This window comes from Capra hircus, chromosome 5 (assembly GCF_001704415.2).
Source record: "Capra hircus breed San Clemente chromosome 5, ASM170441v1, whole genome shotgun sequence".
Taxonomy (NCBI): Eukaryota; Metazoa; Chordata; class Mammalia; order Artiodactyla; family Bovidae; genus Capra; species Capra hircus.
This window is the reverse complement of record NC_030812.1, coordinates 41803501-41825133: the sequence shown is the minus strand read 5'-3', so window position 1 is coordinate 41825133 and position 21633 is coordinate 41803501. Positions and strand designations below refer to the sequence as shown.

Sequence of the window (21633 nt, the reverse complement as noted above, 5' to 3'; positions counted from 1 at the left end):
TATGTCATTTCACTCAGTTGGAGTGGTAGCTGGTTATTTCTATAAATGTGGGCTTCCCAAGCTAAGAAAATGTGACACCATATATAAATACTGAATTAATTCAGTCAGAAATACAGAAAAACAAGTATGTTACACAAAATGGTTACAGACAATTGACTAGAAATATTTCTTCAGGATCACATACAAAATCTTCAAATTTTTATAAAAATTTAACTAATACAATTGATGATTCCTTACATTAATGCCACCTCAAAATGATATTAGGTTTTATTTTAACAATTTCTATTCATTAGAAAGACTGTTAAATCTGGACTATAGAATGTAGCCTCTCTAGCTAAAGTACTACCTAAAATAATATTTTTATGAATCATAGAATTATATAATTTAGTTTTAATTATTTTTGCTAAAATTACTCAAGAAAAATCATTTAAATATAGTTTGAGAAATACCATTTCAAAGACGTTTGGTACTACTGTTTAATCCAAAGAAATATTTACTTACTCTGCAACAGTTTAATTCCTCTGCTGTAAGTATGATTGTACCACATTTCTTCCCTGGAATTCCTCTAAAACAACAAAAAGCATATTTAAACACAATGATATTTCTATTAATATTATATAGCAAATAAATTAATATTAAATATATATGCTATTTTTATATAACCAAAAAAAGCATACTACCAATAATTGTGCTCTAATAAAATATATCCCGTTTCAAACTTGAGTTTATCCTACTACCAATAAAACCACATTTACTAATAGATCCACACTTACTAAAAGATCCACAATTACTAATAAATCTTTTCAACATGTCAGTACTTTGCCCAAGAATCTCCAATAGCTTCATACTGTTTATAATAGATAATTAATACAATATAATATGTATTCTCTATAATATGAGAAATATTCTCCCATGACTTCTAAGATATCTATTATGTGATTACAATGTATCCCTAATTTGGTTTTCAATATTTCTTTCTTCTTTCAATATGGTTATTTATGTGGGCTTATTTTTTCTTTGTGCCAATTCCTACAGCTTAGCAGACTACAGTGTGTTGACACTCTTCCCTGGTGTTGCTGTTTAGTCATCTAGTCACGTCTGACTCTTTGCGACCCCATAGGCTGCAACACGCCAGGCCTCCCTGTTCCCCACCATCTCCCGAAGTTTGCCCAAGTTCATGTCCATTACTTCAGTGATGCCACCCAGCCATCTCATCCTCTGAGGCCCTCTTCTTCTCCTGCCCTCAATCTTTCCCAGCATCAGGGACTTTTCCAATGAGTCAGCTGTTCCAGTCAGATGACCAAAATACTGGAGCTTCAGCCCCAGCATCAGTCCTTCCAACTAGTATTCACGGTTTATTTCCCTTAAGACTGACTGGTTTGATCTTGCTGTCCAAGGGACTCTGAAGTGTCTTCTCCAGCACCACAGTTTGAAGGCATTAATTTTGTGCTTCACTTTCTTTATTGTCCAGCTCTCACAACCATACATGACCCCTGGGAAGATATGGCCTTGACTCTACGGAACTTTGTTGGCAGAGTAATGCCCCTGGTTTTCAACACACTGTCTAGGTTTGTCATCGCTTTCCTGCCAAGAAACAAATATCTTCTGATTTCTTGGCTGCAGTCACCATCTGCAGCGACTTCAGAGCCCAAGAAGAGGAAATCTGTCACTACTTCCATATTTTCCCCCTTTATTTGCCATGGAGTAATGGGGCTGGATGCCATGAACTTAGTTTTTTTAATATTCAGTTTTAAGCTGACTCTTTCACTCTCCTCCTTCCCCTCATTAAGAGGCTCTTTAGTTCCTCTTCGCTTTCTGCCAGTAAAGTGGTATCATCTGCATATCTGAGGATGCTGATGTTTCTCCTGCCTATCTTGATTCCAACTTGTAACTCATCCAGCCTGGCATTTCTCATAATGTGCTCGGCATATAAATTAAACAAACAGGGTGATAGCAGACAGCCCTGTCATACTCCTTTCTCAATACTGAACCAGTTGTTTCATACCGGGGTTCTAACTGTTGCTAAGATATGATACCAAAAGATGAGTGCCCCAGGTCTTAAGGTGTCTAATATGCTACTGGAGAAGAGCAGAAGAGAACTACAAATAGCTCCAGAGAGAATGAAGCGGCTGGGCCAGAGCAGAAACAACTCCCAGCTGTGGATGTGTCTGGAGATGAAAGTAAAATCTAAAGCTACAAAGAACAGGATAGCATAGGAATCTGGAATGTTAGGTCCATGAATCAAAGTAAATTGAACGCGGTTAAGCAGAAGATGGTAAGAATAAACTCTTCCCTATTTTGCCTCAAACTCCATACATCCCTGGATGAAGTTTTACTTGTTCCAGGAAACTTTATCCCTGTCAACCTCACACAAAACGGCTCCCTCTGCATTTCTGTCGCACTTAAAGCCAGTTCCATAAGTTTAGCATTTAATTTTTCCTAAATTATTACAATACCACGTTTTTAACCCTCTTTCTTCAAGTTGATTATAAATTCTATAAGAGCAAAATTAATCCTATAAATTCCTTGTAAACCAACAGATTTAAATATCTGTTAATAACAGGCACTCATTGTTTTATGAAAGTATCTAATACATAAGCAAAATTATGCAAAGCAACACTTCCACTCAATTTTCTTTCTATATGTCTATGGCATATAATATTTACGTTCAAAAACTTCTTGCTGACACCAAAAGCAAAGTGCACTACTTTACCTGAGGGAATCTTTCAAAGACTAATCCTAATGATCTAAAGGTATACTTCATGCTTCTTTTTTCCTTTCACAAATCATAGTCCAGACTCTTTTGCTTTTCTAGGGAACTACAGGTTATTGAATTAGAATAAAATGAGTGTTTTTGTCTTCAAAAATATGATTCATCTCCAATAATCTATGCCAGTTTGCATGTGACAGTTTCTTCAGATCTTTATGATTAAAAGGAAGTTACTTTATCCTTGCACATTTTTTCTTAGAATAATAAAAACATCATTTTTAGTATCCTTCCATCATCAGTAATCAGTTAATTTTTGTAATACCACTGAATTAAAAATAAATTCCTTTCTCTGTTTGTGAATCACAGGATTTATACTTTCAATATTATGGCAAACTAAAGCATTTTGACTGAACATCTACCTGAAAATAACTTAAAATGCTGAATAAAATTCACAAATAGTATTTATAAATGCTCTGAAAAACTATCAAAATAAGTAAGGACCAATCAGAAACTGAAGATATAAAGCCAGAAAGATGAACAGAAGTAAACCCTAGAGTGTTTACTCTTACACTTGTTTTTTATGGCTCCTTAGGGCATAAAAATGAGAACCCTCCTCCCTGCCAAAAGGTGAGGAAGGACTCACAAGGTGGGAAATTCAATAAATAAACAATTTCACAGCATAAAGCTTGGATCACAATGACTATATTGCCTGATTGCAGCATGAATTAGACATAAACATTCTCTTTGACAGGATCTACAACATAAATCCATGCCTTAAAATATGGTGATTAATGAAATAGAAAAAATGTCTCCTAATAATTGTCTCCAAACCTCAATCAGGCTTGCCATCTTAATTTTCACTACCAGAGTAGTGACAAACATCAAACTGAGAATTTGGCTTAATTCAAGTGATCACAGTTACTCGGTAAATGAAAAATCTCTGGAAGGGTTTTCATTCAAACTACATCTCAAAATACTATCACATTAAAGTGCAAAAATATATGTGAGCTCATTTGAAAATATCTCAAAACTCTAAAGAAAAAATGTACCATATTTTTGAGTCCCCAGAGAAAGCAGGCTACAAAATATAACACAGACTTAAACACTAAAAATACTATGCATAATATGCATGACATTCAGTCCTGTCAGACTCTGTGACCCTATAGACTGTAGCCCGCCAAGCTCCTCTGTCCATGGGATTCTCTAGGTAAGAATACTCGAGTGGGTTGCCATGCCCTCCTGTAGGGGACCTTCCCAACCCAGGGATGGAACCTGGGTCTCTTATGTCTCCTGCACTGGCAGGCAGGTTCTTTACCACTAGCACCACCTGGGAAGCTTGTAAGTATGTATACTATACCTAAAATGTAAAGAGAAGAATGGAAATATGAGGAACTAGCAAAGAACTACAGAAATAAGAATATATGGAGAAAAAATAGGACTATTAGAGCTGACTACTGAGAAAGAGCATTGGAAGATAAAAGACAACTGAAAAAAATTCTTGAATGGTTTCAAAAGAAATTAACTGTTACCCTAGGACTGTATATATCTCTTTTAAGAACAAGTATGAACCTAAGGTATTTTCAAACAACATAGAATTGAGTGAATTTATAGCCAAGAATGGGCTTCTGTGGTGGCTCAGTGGTAAAGAATCTGCCTCACTATGCAGGAGATATAAATTCAATCCCTGGGTTGGGAAGATCCCTTGGAGAAGGAAATGGCAACCCACTCTAGAACTCTTGCCTAGGACATCCCATGGACAGAGGAATCTAGGGAGCTACAGTCCATGGGGTCACAAAAGAGTCATACACGACTTAGCAACTAAAAACCAACAAAAACATAGCCAAGCACATTTGTTCAGGAATTTCTGAAAGATGAAGGAGAATAACCAAACATGAGATGAATGAAAAAATAATAAGGGAAGTTGTAAATATGAAAAAATGTAATAAATATTATCAATAATAAAATTTTATCAATAAATCAATTATCAATAAATCAATAATAGTAATATTAAAAAACATAAATAACAAATGCAAATGATGATAGCATTGATCAGGAAACTGAGAATTTAGGTTAAAGTCCCCTGATGTACTTTTATTATTCAGGAAGAAAGTACAAGATGCTTTAAAGTAAATAGAATTTGAAAAGTTATATAAAAATATAAATTCCCAGGAAACAACAATTCTTAAGGATTTTATATCTAAAACATAAGGAAGATTGTGGAATGATATTTTAAAAATATAAGCAATTCCAAAGACACTAAAGAAAACACAGTGGAGCACATGAGAAGCACTAAATAAGTGATCAAATTAAATCCAGAGAAACAGTTACAAAAATACACATTAATAAACTAAATGTTTCTGTCGTTGCTGTTGTTTAGCTGCTAAGTCATGTCTGACTCTTTTGTGACTGCCAGGCTCCTCTGTTCATAGGACTGTAGCCCACCAGCCTCCTCTGTTGATGGGACTTCCCAGGTAGGAATATTTGAGTGAGTTGCCATTTCTTTCTTCACGGGATCTTCCTGACAAGATGATCCCGACAGGTATCAAACTCACAACTCCTACACTGCAGGTAGATTCTTTACCACTGAGCCACCAGGGAAGCTGGTGAACTAAATGCTACAGATTCATAACAAAAGCTGTCAATCTATATAAAGAATAAAATTCATACATAGCTATTTAAAACAGACATTAAAATTTAAAAATTTAGAAAATTCAAAAAATGGAAAGTTACACTAAAGGAAACAAAAATAACTAATGCAAACCAGTGTATCTACATTAATGGTAAACATATCTGAAAATCATCACTGTATAATAATAAAAGGTTCAATCGATTAGGAAGATACAATAATCTCAGTATTGCATGCATCTATGAAAAATACATTAACAACTGACCATACAAACAAAAGGGCAGATATACCGTTATGTTGAGCAATTCTACCCTGGTATGCACCACACTGGCTAGTGATCAGTGCTAACAATCACCAGTGATAAGCCACGTTGACATCATGTAACACTGATATGATGTAATAAGAAGCGCATTACACCACTGTAATCTTGCCCTTCAAGTTTATAACCACAATCTAGACATACTGAAAATATTAGACAATCCCAATTTGAAAAACATTCTACAAAATATCAGACTGCTGCTAAGTCGCTTCAGTCGTGTCTGACTCTGTGCGACCCCATAGATGGCAGCCCACCAGGCTCTGCCGTCCCTGGGATTCTCCAGGCAAGAACACTGGAGTGGGTTGCCATTTCCTTCTCCAATGCATGAAAGTGAAAAGAGAAGTCGCTCAGTCGTGCCCAACTCTTTACGACCCCATGGACTGCAGCCTACCAGGTTCCTCCGTCCATGGGATTTTCCAGGCAAGAGTACTGGAGTGGGTTGTCACTGCCTTCTCCAAAATATCAGACTAGTACTCCTCAAACTGCCAAAGATATCCAAATCATGGAAAGACTAAGAAATTGTCACATAACAGAGAACAGTAGGAGAGAGGATGACTACATGGAAAAAGGAATTCTGAAGTGAATTCTGATATACAAAAGTGACATTCATGGAAAAACAAGTGAAACTCTAATAAAGTCTGTAGCTTGGTTTAGTCACTAAGTCACGTCCGACTCTTGCAACCCCATGGACTATAGACTGCCAGGCTCCTTTGTCCATGGGATTCTCCAGGCAAAAATACTGGAGTGGGTTGCCATTTCCTTCTCCAGAGGATGTTCCTGACCAGGAATGGAACCCCAGTCTCCTGCACTGCAGGCAGATTCTTTACCAACTGAGCTATGAGGGAAGTGTAGCAACATCGGTATATTGTGACAAACATACCACAGTAATGTAAAATATGGGGCTCCCTGGGGGTTCAGAGGGTAAAGAAATTGCCTGCAATGCAGGAGACCAGGTTTGATTTCTAGGTTAGGAAGATTCCCCTAGAGATGGTAATGGTTACCCACTCCAGTATTCTCGCATGGAGAATTCCATGGAAACAGGAGCCTGGTTTGTAACAAGTCTAGTCTATGGGGTTGCAAAGAATCGGACACGACTAAGCAAGGAACATACACACGCAATGCAAAATATGAATATTAAAGGAAAGTGGGTGAGGAATATGCAAAATTCTCTGCAGCATTTTCTCAACATTTTTGTAAGGCTAAAGTTCTTATCCAAAACAAGGCAAGGTAAAAAAAGAAAATCAGGCTGAGTATTCTAGGTTAAAAGTGATAAAAATTAGGACAACTAAACTCAATGTACAATTTTTGACTAAAATTCTAGACTAGAGAATGATAGCTATAAAAATTGGGACAACTGGTGTAATTTGAATATAGAATGTGGAGTATATAACTTCATTATTTTCTCGCAAAGTTTCCTGATTTTGATTATTGAACTGTGATTCTATAAGAGAATATGCTTATAAGAAAGACATGTTCATTTTGTTTGCTGTTTCCTTTGAGGTTCAAAAGCTTTTAAATTTAATTAGGTCCCATTTGTTTATTTTTATTATCATTATTCTAGAGGTGGATCAAAAAATAAAATAAAATATATGTACAAAAAGTGACTGACAAAGCATTAATCTCCAAAATACACAAATAGCTCAAACAACTCAATATCAAATAAGTAAACAACTTAAAATAGGGCAAAGGATCTAAATAGATATTTCTCCAACACATAGAGATAGTAAAAAATAACATGAAAAGATGTTCAACATCACTGATTATTCAAAGTGAAAGTGAAGTCGCTCAGTTGTGTCTGACTCTTTGCAACCCCATGGACTGTAGCCTACCAGGCTCCTCACTCCGCCCATGGGATTATCCAGGCAAGAGCACTGGAGGGGGTTGCCATTTTCTTCTCCATTTCTTTATCCACTAATTATAAGATCCATTTCCTTATCCACTAATTATTAGATAAACACAACTCAAAATTACAATGAGGTATTACCTCACATCAATCAGAACACCATTCTGTCACTAAGTCATGTCTGACTCTTTGTGACCCCATGGACTGCAGCCACCAGGCTTCCCTATCTTTCACTATCTCCAAGAATTTCCTCAGATTCATGCCCATTGAGTTGATGATGCTATCTAAACATCTCAACCTCTGCTGGTCCCTTCTTCTTTTGCTTTCAGTCTTTCTCAGCATCAGAGTCTTTTCCAGTGAGTTGGCTCTTGATATCAGGTGGCCAAAGAATTGGAAATTCAGCTCAGCATCAGTCACTCCAATAAATATTCAGGGTTGATTTCCTTTAAGACTGACTAGTGTGATCTCCTTGCAGTGCAAGGGAATCGCAAGAGTCCTCTCTAGCACAAACATTTGAAAGCATCAATTCTTCAATGCTTAGCCTTCTTTATGGTCCAACTCTCAAATTTGTACATGACTACTGAACCATAGCTTTGACTATACAAAACTTTGTCAGCAAAAAAATGTCTCTGCTTTTTAATATGCTGTCTAGGTTTATCATAGCTTTCTTTCCAAGGAGCAAGTGACTTTTAACTTCATGACTTCAGACACTATCTGCAGTGATTTTGGAGCCCAAGAAAATAAAATAGGTCACTGTTTCCACTTTTCTCCCTTCTATTTGCCATGAAGTGATGGGACCAGACACCATGATCTTAGTTTCTTAATGTTGAGTTTTAAGCCAGCCTTTTCACTCTCCTCTTTCACCCTGATCAAGAGGCTCTTTAGTTCCTCTTTACTTTCTGCCATTATAGTGCCATATACCATGATAATGCAACCTTATCTGCATATCAGAGGTTGTTGTTATTTCTCCCAGAAATCTTGATTTCAGCATGTGATATATCCAGCTCAGCATTTCACATGATGTACTCTGTATAGAAGTTAAATAACCAGGATGACAATATATTAGCCTTGGTATTCTCCTTTCCCAATTTTAAACTAGTCAGTTGTTCCATGTCCAGATCTAACTGACTCATACAGATTTCTCAGGAGACAGGGATGGTGGTCTGGTATTCCCATTTCTTTAAGATTTTTCACAGTTTTTTGTGATCCACACAGTCAAAGCTTTTAACATAGTCAATGAAGCAGAAGTAGACGATTTTCTAGAACTCCTTTGTTTCTCTATGATATAACAAATGTTGGCAGTTTGATCTCTAGTTCCTCTACCTCTTCTAAAGCCAGATTGTCTATCTCAAAGTTCTCAGTTCATGTATTGCTAAAGCCTTGCTTGGAAAACTTTGAGCATGACCTTACTAGCATATGAAATGAGTGTAATTGAATGATACTTTGAACATCTTTGGCATTGCCCTTCTTTGGGACTAGAATGAATACTGAGCTTTTCCAGTCCTGTGGCCACTGCTGAGTTTTCCAAATTGGCTGATGTATTGAGGGCAGCACTTTAGCAGCATCACCTCTTAGGATTTTAAATAGCTCAGCTGGAATTCCATCACCTCAACTAGCTTTGTTTAAAGTAATCTTCCTAAGGCGTCAGTTGACTTCCACACTTCAGGATGCCTGGTTATCCAGGTCATTAAGATCTTTTCTGCATAGTTCTTCCGTGTATTCTTTTCACCTTTTTTTAATCTCTTCTGCTTCTGTTAAGTCTTGAGCTCTAAGTGAAAGATGAAAACTTTTCCTTTAATTATACATGTTTTAGTAAATGGACCTTGTACCATTTAATTTTATCACCTATAGGTTGAGAAAATTTACTTGTAAGTTTTTCTTATTACAAGCCAGTTTCAGGTCAGTCAGGTTGGTAGGTATCCTATTTAAATATGAATTGTTAATAGAGGGTTTTTGATTGATATCTTTGAAAACATCAATGCTATTGATAAGTTGAACATAGTTTATTCACTAAATTTAGAAATTTTTTTGTATTCCAATGGCAAATCCAAGTATAAATCACTTTTCACTCCAAGGCCAAACTTCCCTGTTACTTCCAGTATCACCTGACTACCTACTTTTGCATTCCAATCCCCTATAATGAAAAGCACATCTTTTTCTTTTTTTGATGATAGTTCTAGAAGGTCTTGTAGGTCTTCCTATAACTGGCCAATCTCAGCTTGTTCAGCATTAATGGTTGGGGCATAGACTTAGAGTATGGTGATGCTGAATGGATTGCCTTGGATACAAACCAAGATCATTATATCGTTATTGAAACTGCACTGAAGTGCTGCATTTTGGACTCCTCTGTTCACTATGAGGGCCACTCCATTTCTACTAAGGGATTCTTGTCCACAGTGGTAGATATAATGGTCATCTGAATTAAATTCACCAATTCCCATCCATTTTAGTTCACTGATTCCTAAGATGTTAATCAACTACAAAAAGAAAGAAAGAAAGAAACACAAACACATGGAGTCTAAACATGCTACTAAACAACCAATGGTTGACTGAAGAAATAAAAAGTTCATCAAAAAATAGCTGGAGGGTTCCCTTTTCTCCACACCCTCTCCAGCATTTATTGCTTGCAGATTTTTGGATCACTGCCATTCTGACTGGTGTGAAGTGGTACCTCATTGTGGTTTTGATTTGCATTTCTCTAATAATGAGTGATGTTGAGCATCTTTTCATGTGTTTGTTAGCCATCCGTATGTCTTCTTTGGAGAAATGTCTATTTAGTTCTTTGGCCCATTTTTTGATTGGGTCGTTTATTTTTCTGGAATTGAGCTGCAGAAGTTGCTTGTATATTTTTGAGATTAGCTGTTTGTCAGTTGCTTCATTTGCTATTATTTTCTCCCATTCAGAAGGCTGTCTTTTCACCTTGCTTATATTTTCCTTTGTTGTGCAGAAGCTTTTAATTTTAATTAGATCCCATTTGTTTATTTTTGCTTTTATTTCCAGAATTCTGGGAGGTGGATCATAGAGGATCCTGCTGTGATTTATGTCTGAGAGTGTTTTGCCTATGTTCTCCTCTAGGAGTTTTATAGTTTCTGGTCTTACATTTAGATCTTTAATCCATTTTGAGTTTATTTTTGTGTGTGGTGTTAGAAAGTGATCTAGTTTCATTCTTTTACAAGTGGTTGACCAGTTTTCCCAGCACCACTTGTTAAAGAGATTGTCTTTACTCCATTGTATATTCTTGCCTCCTTTGTCAAAGATAAGGTGTCCATATGTGTGTGGATTTATCTCTGGGCTTTCTATTTTGTTCCATTGATCTATATGTCTGTCTTTATGCCAGTACCATACTGTCTTGATGACTGTGGCTTTATAGTAGAGCCTGAAGTCAGGCAAGTTGATTCCTCCAGTTCCATTCTTCTTTCTCAAGATTGCTTTGGCTATTCGAGGTTTTTTGTATTTCCATACAAATCTTGAAATTAATTGTTCTAGTTCTGTGAAAAATGTTGCTGGTAGCTTGATAGGGATTGCATTGAATTTGTAAATTGCTTTGGGTAGTATACTCATTTTCACTATATTGATTCTTCCGATCCATGAACATGGTATTGGTGGGAATGCAAACTAGTACAGCCACTATGGAGAACAGTGTGGAGATTCCTTAAAAAATTGCAAATAGAACTACCTTATGACCCAGCAATCCCACTTCTGGGCATACACACCGAGGAAACCAGAATTGAAAGAGACACATGTACCCCAATGTTCATCGCAGCACTGTTTATAATAGCTAGGACATGGAAACAACCTTGATGTCCATCAGCAGATGAATGGATAAGAAAGCTGTGGTACATATACACAATGGAGTATTACTCAGCCATTAAAAAGAATTCATTTGAATCAGTTCTGATGAGATGGATGAAACTGGAGCCGATTATACAGAGTGAAGAAAGCCAGAAAGAAAAACACCAATACAGTATACTAACACATATATATGGAATTTAGGAAGATGGCAATGACGACCCTGTATGCAAGACAGGGAAAGAGACACAGATGTGTATAATGGACTTTTGGACTCAGAGGGAGGGAGAGGGTGGGATGATTTGGGAGAATGACATTCTAACATGTATACTATCATGTAAGAATTGAATCGCCAGTCTATGTCTGATGCAGGATACAGCATGCTTGGAGCTGGTGCATGGGGATGACCCAGAGAGATGTTATGGGGAGGGAGGTGGGAGGGGGGGTTCATGTTTGGGAACGCATGTAAGAATTAAAGATTTTAAAATTTAAAAAATAAAAAAAAAAAAATAAAAAATAGCTGGAGATGTATATAAATGGAAACACAATACTCCAAAATCTATTGACACTATAAAAGCAGTTGTAAGAAGGAAGTTTATATTGATACAAGCCTATCTTGTAAAACAAGAAAAAAACCTTAAGTAAAGAATCTAACTTTACATGTAAAGCAGCTATACAATGAAGAGCAAACAAAACCCAGAGATAATAGAAGGGAAAAATATCAGATAAGAAAACAAATAAAGGAATCCAAATTGGAATGGAACAATTAAAACTGTTCCTCTTTGTAGATGACATGATACTGTGTATAAAAAAATCCTAGGAGAGACTTTCTATTTTTTTCTTTTTAATATTGTTCTCATGTTGTTCTTTATTATTCCTTCCATTTTTATTTTTCATAACCTACTTACCTACTTTTTCCATTTTTAAAACATCTTATTTTTAAATAAATCTATTTTATGTTTTCTTCTATTTCTACAGTACTATTCAGTTATATTGCATTTTTTTCATGTTTTTGACTTTGTATTCTGCTAGTCCTAGGTTTTAGTATTCATTTTCACTTAGGGGTTCATTTTTTGGATTGAATGCTCTCTTCCTTTTTGCCTTTGGTTTTAATCCTTCTTTTCTTTCTCTGCTTTTCTCTTTGTGTGTGAGTTTCTGTGGGGATTCTTGGCTGTTGAGCGTTGCTCTCACCATTATTTTGGGGATTTGTCTACTGTGCTGTGTGACCTGTAAAGTCTTGGTAATACTATAAGGGATCAAGCTAGAACTTCTGAGGTGGGCCTGAGCCCAGGACTTTGGACCACCAGAGAACTCTTGACCCCATGGAACATGCTGATGCTGAAGGTCCAATATTTTGGCCAGTTGATACATAGAGCCAACTCATTGGAAAATACCCTGATGCTGGGAAAGATTGAAGGCAAAAGGAGAAAAGAGCAAAGAGGATGAGATGGTTGGATGGTATCACTGACTCAAACACATAGGACGTGTGTTTGAGCCAACTCCAGGATATAGTGAATGGAAGGGAAGCCTGGCATGTTGCAGTTGATAAGGTAGCAAAGAATTTATGTGACTTAGTGACTGAAAAGAAAACAAGAACAACATGGAACATTAATTGGTGAGAGTATTCCCAAAGTCCTTGATAGCAAAACTAACACCAAGCCCCACCAAAAGGCCAGAAAGCTCCAATACTGGATGCCTTACACCCCTTTAGCCAAGGGGGAACACAATGTTACCAATGAGCAGAAAGTCTGCATAAAGCCATGCCAGTCCCATAGACCTCCAAAACACATTACAACACAATGACCTTCAGAGAGACAAGATCCAGATCACAGGCATAAGTCCCCCCAACCAGGAAACCTTCACAAAGCACTGGTCCGACCCCACACATAGGAAGCAGATTCCACAAATAAGAGGAACTATGACCTTCCAGCCTACAAAAGAAGACTTCAAACACAGTAAATTAAACAAAATGAAAAGACAGAGAAACTTGCAGCAGATGAAGGAACATGGTAGAAATGCATAAGCCTAAATAAATGAAGAGGAAATAAGAAACCTACCTTAAAAATAATTCAGAGTAATGATAGTAAAGATCATCCACAATCTCAGAAATCAGTGGAGAGACAGATAAATAGAACGAGTAACTGAGGTGGGAGACAGAATGGTGGAAATAACTGAAGTAGTGCGGAATAAAGAAAATAGAATGAAAAGAAATGATGACACTTTCAGAGACATCTGTGACAATATTGTGTGAATCTTTGTGACCCCATGGACTGTAGCCTACCAGGCTCCTCTATCCATGAGATTTTCCAGGCAAGGGTACTAGAGTGGGCTGCCATTTCCTTCTCCAGGGAATCTTCTCAACCCAGGGATCAAACCCAGGCCTCCCGCATTGTAGGCAGATGCTTTACTGTCTGAGCCACCAGGGAAGTTAATATTAAGCACAGCAACATTATAACTAAAGTGGTCCTAGAAAAAGGAAAATAGTAAGGCATGAGAAAATACTTGAGGAGATTATAGTAGAAAACTTCTCTAATAAGAAAAAGGAAAATAACCACTCGAATCAGAAAAGCCCAGAGTCCCATAAAGATAAACACGAGAGGAAACATGACAAGACACATATTTATCAAATTAGTGAAAATTAAACACAAACAAAAAGTATTAAAAACAGCAAGTGAAAAGCAACAAATAACATAAGGGGATCCTCATAAGACTAATAGCTGATCTTTCAACAGAAACTGCAGGCCAGAAGGGAGTGTCAGGATATACTTAAAGTGAAAGGAAAAAATTTACAATCAAGAATACTCTATCCAGCAAGGATAACATTAAGATTTGAAGAAGAAATAAAAAATTTTATAGACAAGCAAAACTTAAGACAATTCAGCACCACCAACCACTTTACAACAAATGCAAAAGGAACTTCTCTAGATAGAAAAAACGAGAGAAAGTCCTACAAAGTGAAACCCAAAACAATAAAGTAAATGGTAATTGGATTATACATATCAATAATTACCTTAAATGAAAATGGACTAAATGCTCCAAGCAAAAGACACAGATTGGCTGAATGTATGAAAAAAACAAGATGTCTATATATGCTGTCTACAAGAGACCAACATCACATGTAGGGACATATAAAAACTGAAAGCAAGAGTCTAGAAAAAGACATTCTATGCAAATGTGAATCAAACGAAAACAAGAGTAGCAATACTCATAAGATAATATAGACTTTAAAATAAAGACAAGACAAATAAAAATAAGAGACAAGGAAGGATCAGTTCAGTTCAGTTCAGTCACTCAGTCGTGTCCGATTCTTTGTGACCCCATGAATCACAGTACGCCAGGCCCCCCTGTCCATCACCAACTCCTGGAGTTCATTCAGACTCACGTCCATCGAGTCCATGATGCCATCCAGCCATCTCATCCTCTGTCGTCCCTTCTCCTTCTGCCCCCAATCCCTCCCAGCATCAGAGTCTTTTCCAATGAGTCAACTCTTTGCATGAGGTGGCCAAAGTACTGGAGTTTCAGCTTTATCATCATTCCTTTCAAAGAACACCCAGGATTGATCTCTTTCAGAATGGACTGGTTGGATCTCCTTGCAGTCCAAGGGACTCTCAAGAGTCTTCTCCAACACCACAGTTCAAAAGCATCAATTCTTCAGCACTCAGCCTTCTTCACAGTCCAACTCTCACATCCACACATGACCACAGGAAAAACCATAGCCATGACTATACGGACCTTAGTTACTACTATCTAAAACCAGATATGGATTTATTATTTCCAACTTATGAACTTCCTATTAAGACTGTGTTGGCTCTGAGGAAATTTAACACTACCTCTAGAGAAGAGTACATTAATCTTAGTTGACCACAGAAAGAGTCACTGCTGTCCCCCTAGAGTGAAGACTGGGGGCACTGGGAAGCCACATTCTTAGTAGCCACGGGAAAGAAAGAGTTTCAGTGCACATCCTAAGGAAGACTAGAGTAATCTATAGCAGATAAGTCTTCAGACCCAGGTAGATGCAAGAAGGAGAAACTGCTAGAGAAGATGTGTACTGTTTACCTCAAGGAAAAATTGGACATTAGACTATGATTGTAGAAGAGTTGTGTGGCTGAGAAATAGTGAGAAAGACTTCATCCTTGAAATGACCTGAGTCAGAATGGGTGTCCCTTCAAAGTGTTTTTCACTATCCAGAGACATTTCTTACTTTTGTATTAAAAAACATAATAATAAAATTTTAAAATTTACTTCAAAGTTACACATAGATATATCCATTTGTTGAAGGTAATACAGGGCTATGGTTAAGTGCATGGATTCAGAAGTCAAACAACCTTTTGTTCTTGTTGTTCAGTCGCTCAGTTCTGTCCAACTCTTTGCAAATCCATAAACTGCAGCACGCCAGGCTTCCCTACCTTCACCATCACCTGAAGCTTGCTCAAACTCATGTCCATTGAGTCTGTGATGCCATCCAACCTTCTCGTCCTCTATCATCCCCTTGTCCTCCTGCATTCAGTCTTTCTCAGCATCAGGGTCTTTCCTAATGAGTCAGCTCCTTGCATCAGGTGGCCAAAGTATTGGAGCTTCAGCTTCAGCATCAGTCCTTCAAATGAATATTCAACATTGATTTCCTTCAGGATGGACTGCTTGGATCTCCTTGCAGTCCAAGGGAATGTCAAGGGTCTTCTCCAAAATCATCATTCAAAAGCATCAATTCTTCAGCACTCAGCCTTTATGTTCCAACTCTCACATCCATACATGACTATTGGAAAAACCACAGCTTTGTCTAGATGGATTTTTGTGGGCAAAGTAATATCCCTGCTTTTTAATATGCTGTCTATGTTGGTCATACTTTTTCTTCCAAGAAGCAAGTGTATTTTAATTTCATGGCTGCAGTTACCATCTGCAGTGATTTTGGAGCCCAAGAAAATAGTCTGTCACTGTTTCCATTGTTTCCCCATCTATTTGCCATGAAGTCGTGGGACAGATGCCATGATCTTCATTTTTGTATGTTGAGTTTTAAGTCAGCTTTTTCACTCTCCTCTTTCACTTTCATAAGAAGCTCTTTAGTTCCTCTTTGCTTTCTGCCATTAGGGTGGTGTCATCTGCATATCTGAGGTTATTGATATTTCTCCCAGCAATCTTGATTCCAGTTTGTGCTTCCTCCAGCCCAGCATTTCTCATGATGTACTCTGCATATAAGTTAAATAAGCAGGATGACAATATACAGCCTTGATGTACTCCTTTCCCAATTTGGAACAAGCCCATTATTCCATGTCCAGTTCTAACTGTTGCTTCTTGACCTGCATACAGGTTCTTCAGGAAGCAGGTAAGGTGGTCTGGTATTCCTAACTCTTTAAGAAATTTCCACAGTTCATTGTGATCCACACAGCCAAAGGCTTTAGCATAGTCAAAGCAGCAGAAGTAGATGTTTTCCTGGAATTTTCTTGTTTTTTCCATGATCCAAATTATGTGGGCAATATGATCTCTGATTTGTCTCTTTTTCTAAATCCAGCTAGAACATCTGGAAGTTCTTTGTTCACATGCTGTTGAAGCCACACTTGGAGAATTTAAACATTACTTTGGTAGAGTGTTAAATGAGTGCAACTGTCTGTTAGTTTGAGCATTTTTTGGCATTGCTTTTCTTTGGGATTGAAATGAAAACAGATCTTTTCCAGTCCTGTGGCCACTGCAGTTTTACAAATTTGCTGGTATATTGAGTGCAGCACTTTAACAGCATCATCTTTTAGGACTTGAAATAGCTCAGCTTCAATTCCATCACCTCCACTAGTTTTGTTCATAGTGATGTTTCCTAAGGCCCTTGACTTCACACTTCAGGATGTCTGACTCTAGGTGAGTGATCACACCACTGTCATTATCTGGGTCATTAAGATCATGTTTTTATAGTTCTTCTGTGTATTCTTGCCACCTCTTCTTAATATCTTCTGCTTCTGTTAGGTCCGTACCATTTCTGTCTTATATTGTGCCCATCTTTGTATGAAATGTCTCCTTGGTATCTCTAATTTTCTTGAAGAGATCTCTAGTCTTTTCCATTCTATAGTTTTCCTGTATTTCTTTGCCTTTTTTTTTTTTTAACTTAGGAACACTTTCTTATATCTGCTAGATATTTTTTGTAACTCTGCATTCAGATAGGTATATCAGATGGGCATATTCAACCTTTATTTGTATGTTAGTTTCACCAGAGCCTTTTTTCAGTGCATCCTCTGATGAAACTCATAACGGTGCTATGAGAGAAATTACTATATGTATAAGCTGGCAGAATAACTAATGACTACATAAGAAAGCCCTAGTAAAGTAATGCTCAAAATTCTCCAAGCCAGGCTTCAACAATACATGGACCATGAGCTTCCAGATGTTCAAGCTGGATTTAGAAAAGGCAGAGGAACCAGAGATCAAATTGCCAACATCCAATGGGTCATAGAAAAGCAAGGGAATTCAGAAAATCACCTATTTCTGCTTTATTGACTACGCCAAAGCCTTTGACTGTGTGGATCACAATAAACTGTGGAAAAGTCTGAAAGAGATGGGAATACCAGACCACCTAACTTGCCTCTTGAGAAACCTATATGCAGGTCAGGAACTAACAGTTAGAACTGGACATGGAACAAATGACTGGTTCCAAATAGGAAAAGGTGTATGTCAAGGCTGTGTATTGTCACCCTACTTATTTAACTTATATGCAGAGAACATCATGAGAAATGCTGGGCTGGAGGATGCACAAGCTGGAATCAAGATTGCCGGGAGAAATATCAATAACCTCAGATATGCAGATGACACCACCCTAATGGCAGAAAGCAAAGAGGAACTAAAGAGATTCTTCATGAAAGTGAAAGAGGAGAGTGAAAAAGTTGGCTTAAAGCTCAACATTCAGAAAACGAAGATTATGGCATCTGGTCACATCCCTTCATGGCAAATAGATGGGGAAACAGTGGAAACAGTGTCAAACTTTATTTTCTTGGGCTCCAAAATCACTGCAGATGGTGACTGCAGCCATGAAATTAAAAGACACTTACTCTTTGGCAGGAAAGTTATGACCAACCTAGACAGAATATTAAAAAGCAGAGATGTTACTTTGCCAACAAAGGTCCGTCTAGTCAAGGCTATGGTTTTTTTCCAGTAGTCATGTATGGATGAGAGAGTTGGACTGTAAAGAAAGCTGAGCACCAAAGAATTGATGCTTTTGAGCTGTGCTGATGGGGAAGACTCTTGGGAAGATTCCCTTGGACTGCAAGGAGATCCAACCAGTCAATCCTAAAGGAAGCAGAACTGAATACTCATTGGAAGGACTGATGTTGAAGCTGAAACTCCAATACTTTGGCCACCTGATGCGAAGAGCTGACTCATTTGAAAAGACCCTGTTGCTGGGAAAGATTGAAGGTGGGAGGAGAAGGGGCTGACAGAGGATGAGATGGTTGGATGGTATCAGCAACTCAATGGACATGAGTTTGAGTAAATTCCGGTACTTGGTGATGGACAGGGAGGCCTGGTGTGCTGCAGTCCATGGGGTTGCAAAGAGTTGGACAGGACTGAGTGATTGAACTGAACTGAACTGAACTAAGAACTCAATCAAGTTAGGCCCTGATATTATTTAAAAAAAAAAAAAAAAAAACACAATTCACCACTCTGTCTCACTTGCTTTCATGATAAAGAACCTATTGAGTCTAAGCACAGGAGCTGAGGTAATCCCCAAATGTTTGTTCCAAACATTGATTTCATCAGTATGTTAGAATTTAGACCAAGAAGCTTATGGGCAAGGCACCAGTTACCTCGCTTAACTGTAGAACTAACATTCCAAGCCTGCATTTTTCAACTTCAGAATCAGCAAATTAAGACCATATACAAAAGCGAAGTAGGAAGAAAGGAGCAATGAATTTCACAGAAGAAGAAACTGATTTCTTTGGAAGATTTTACACCAATGTGGTATCTAAACTTTGTCATTGCAGTTACCCTTTAGAAACTCACCCAATATTAAAATTAAGTGAAACTAAGAATGTTTATTTAATAAAGGCAGGTACTATATAATTTAGAACCCATCTTTCAAAATAATGGAAAAGTAAATGGCAACCCATTCCAGTATTTGTGCCTGGAAAATCCCATGGATGGAGGAGCCTGGCTGGTTACAGTTCATGGGGTTGCAAAGAGTGGGACATGACTGAGAGACTAACACACACTTTCAAAATAACACAGATCATGTCTCATCATTTCTTTCATTCCATTAGGATTTTCCACCAGGTTATCAGTGCAACCCAGTAAGGTTAGGCAAATACAAACAGAAGCAAAGTTTTGTAGATGATTACACTCTAGGTGAACACAAGCATCTACAACAGAAGACTGAAATGACCTATTACTCCTAAAGCTTACTGATGAGTGATAAACCTGGAAATGGATGATCCTTTCTTTGTAAGAATATGGTACATCCATCCACTCAGTTACTTGTATAAGAAATCTGAAAGTCATCCTTGAAATCTTCCTCTTCAACCAAGACTATCAACTTATTAACAATCAAGGCTATGATGATATAATGAGTAATCAATGGAGAACTCAAATAACGCTTTATTTGACCTGGTCAGAATACAGTCTGACCAGGTCAGAATACAGAATATCTAACCTGGTCAGAGTACAGTCACAACTTACTTTTGTTGAAAAGTCTTAAGCCATTCTCATGCTTCACATGTTTCATTCTCATGTTAGAAAAATAGTTTTTCACCACAATAAAAAAGTTGCAAAATGTGTTCTTTGGAATGGATAATTCTTCAATATTTAACTTTTCATACATGATATTATTTCCATCATTTTTTCAGAAACAAAGCTCATTCTTAAAAACAGCGTGCATGACCAAAAAAAAAAAAAAAAAAAAAACAGCCTTCAAAGTATGTTTTTAATCTGTTCATTTCTCCTTATCTTCTTAGTCTGGAGTACTTGTCTCCTCCAAACTAGATTATTTCATCAATAATTAAATAGCTGATAATTGTCTTACACACACAATCTTTTTCCACAAAGAAGTGAATGAACATCTCTGAATAAAAATCATGAATTTTTCCACTGCATCTAAGATAAAATTCAAATTATTAAAAACAGCCTATTTTTCAGTCTGTACCCTGATTTTCATAGCTTAAGTGCATGCTATAGCCTTTCAGTCATGTCTCAGTCTTTGTGACTCCATGGACTGAAAGCCCATCAGGTTCCTCTGTTCATGGAATTCTCCAGGCAAGAATACTGAAATGGGCTGCCATGCCCTTCTCCATTTCATATCTTATATCAATATGCAATTATACTTATTGGTCATTTTTTAATGACTAAATGGCAAACTCCATAAGGGAGCATGGAAGGAAAATTATTGAGTGAGTCAATTTAAGAGACTTTTCTTAAAAGATACTGACTATATTTAATAATGACAAAAACATTAATAATAACCACTATTAAGTGTTTATTAAATTCCAGTGTTCTTCATGACAACTATGCTACTTCTTACAACAATCCTTTTGAAAGTGTATTATTCATATGTTTCAGATGAGGAAACGAGCTCAGGAATTTTAAGTAATTTGCTCAAATTATATACCTATGAAACCCAGGTCTGATTGCTCCCAAAGTTTATGTATTATCAACTTCACTATGGTGGCTATCTACTTATCTATAGACTAAACTCTTCATATTAAAAATGTGACATATCCCCTGTCCCTGGGATTCTCCAGGCAAGAACACTTGGAGTGGGTTGCCATTTCCTTCTCAAATGCATGAAAGTGAAAAGTGAAAGTGAAGTCACTCAGTCATGTTTGACCCTCAGCGACCCCATGGACTGCAGCCTTCCAGGCTCCTCTATCCATGGATTTCCAGGCAAGAGTACTGGAGTGGGGTGTCATTGCCTTCTCCGAGACTAAATTCTTCAGATTAAAAATGTAACATATATATGTGTGTGTGTGTGTGTATAAAACACAGATGTATCAATTTTGTAATATTACATAGCAAGTTAGTAGCAGTTGTGACTTTAAACATCATCTGATTCCCAGACCCATATTCTTTCTAACAAAATAAACCAGACAGAGTAACTGTATCAATCTAATTTTTAGAGAACTTAATAAAGTCAAGAAGACTTTGAAAGTCAAAATTTCATCCCAAGTTGACTATATTTTCACATGCAAAAGTTGCACAATAAAGACATGCACTGCTTTATTGTAAATTTGTATGTGGCTCACCTTTAGACTAACCATTCTTCTATCCTCCTTTGTACTCCTCTTCTTCCTCATGTTGATTCTTGATCTTTACAAACACTTACAGCCTCAGCATAGCATTCAGGGCAAGGCTACATTTGAGAAAGATCTCTAAGCCAACACTTG

The 21633-nt window shown here is 37.2% G+C and overlaps 1 protein-coding gene across 2 annotated transcripts in view; it reads right to left on the bottom strand.

Moving 5' to 3' along the window:
* CPNE8 (copine 8) overlaps window positions 1-21633 on the bottom strand; it is a 257610-nt gene that overhangs the window by 112157 nt on the left and 123820 nt on the right. For both annotated transcript variants that reach the window (XM_018047942.1, XM_005680172.3), the window contains exon 7: window positions 502-565. In XM_018047942.1, the coding sequence (XP_017903431.1) occupies window positions 502-565 (64 nt within the window). The remainder of the gene's footprint in view (window positions 1-501; window positions 566-21633) is intronic.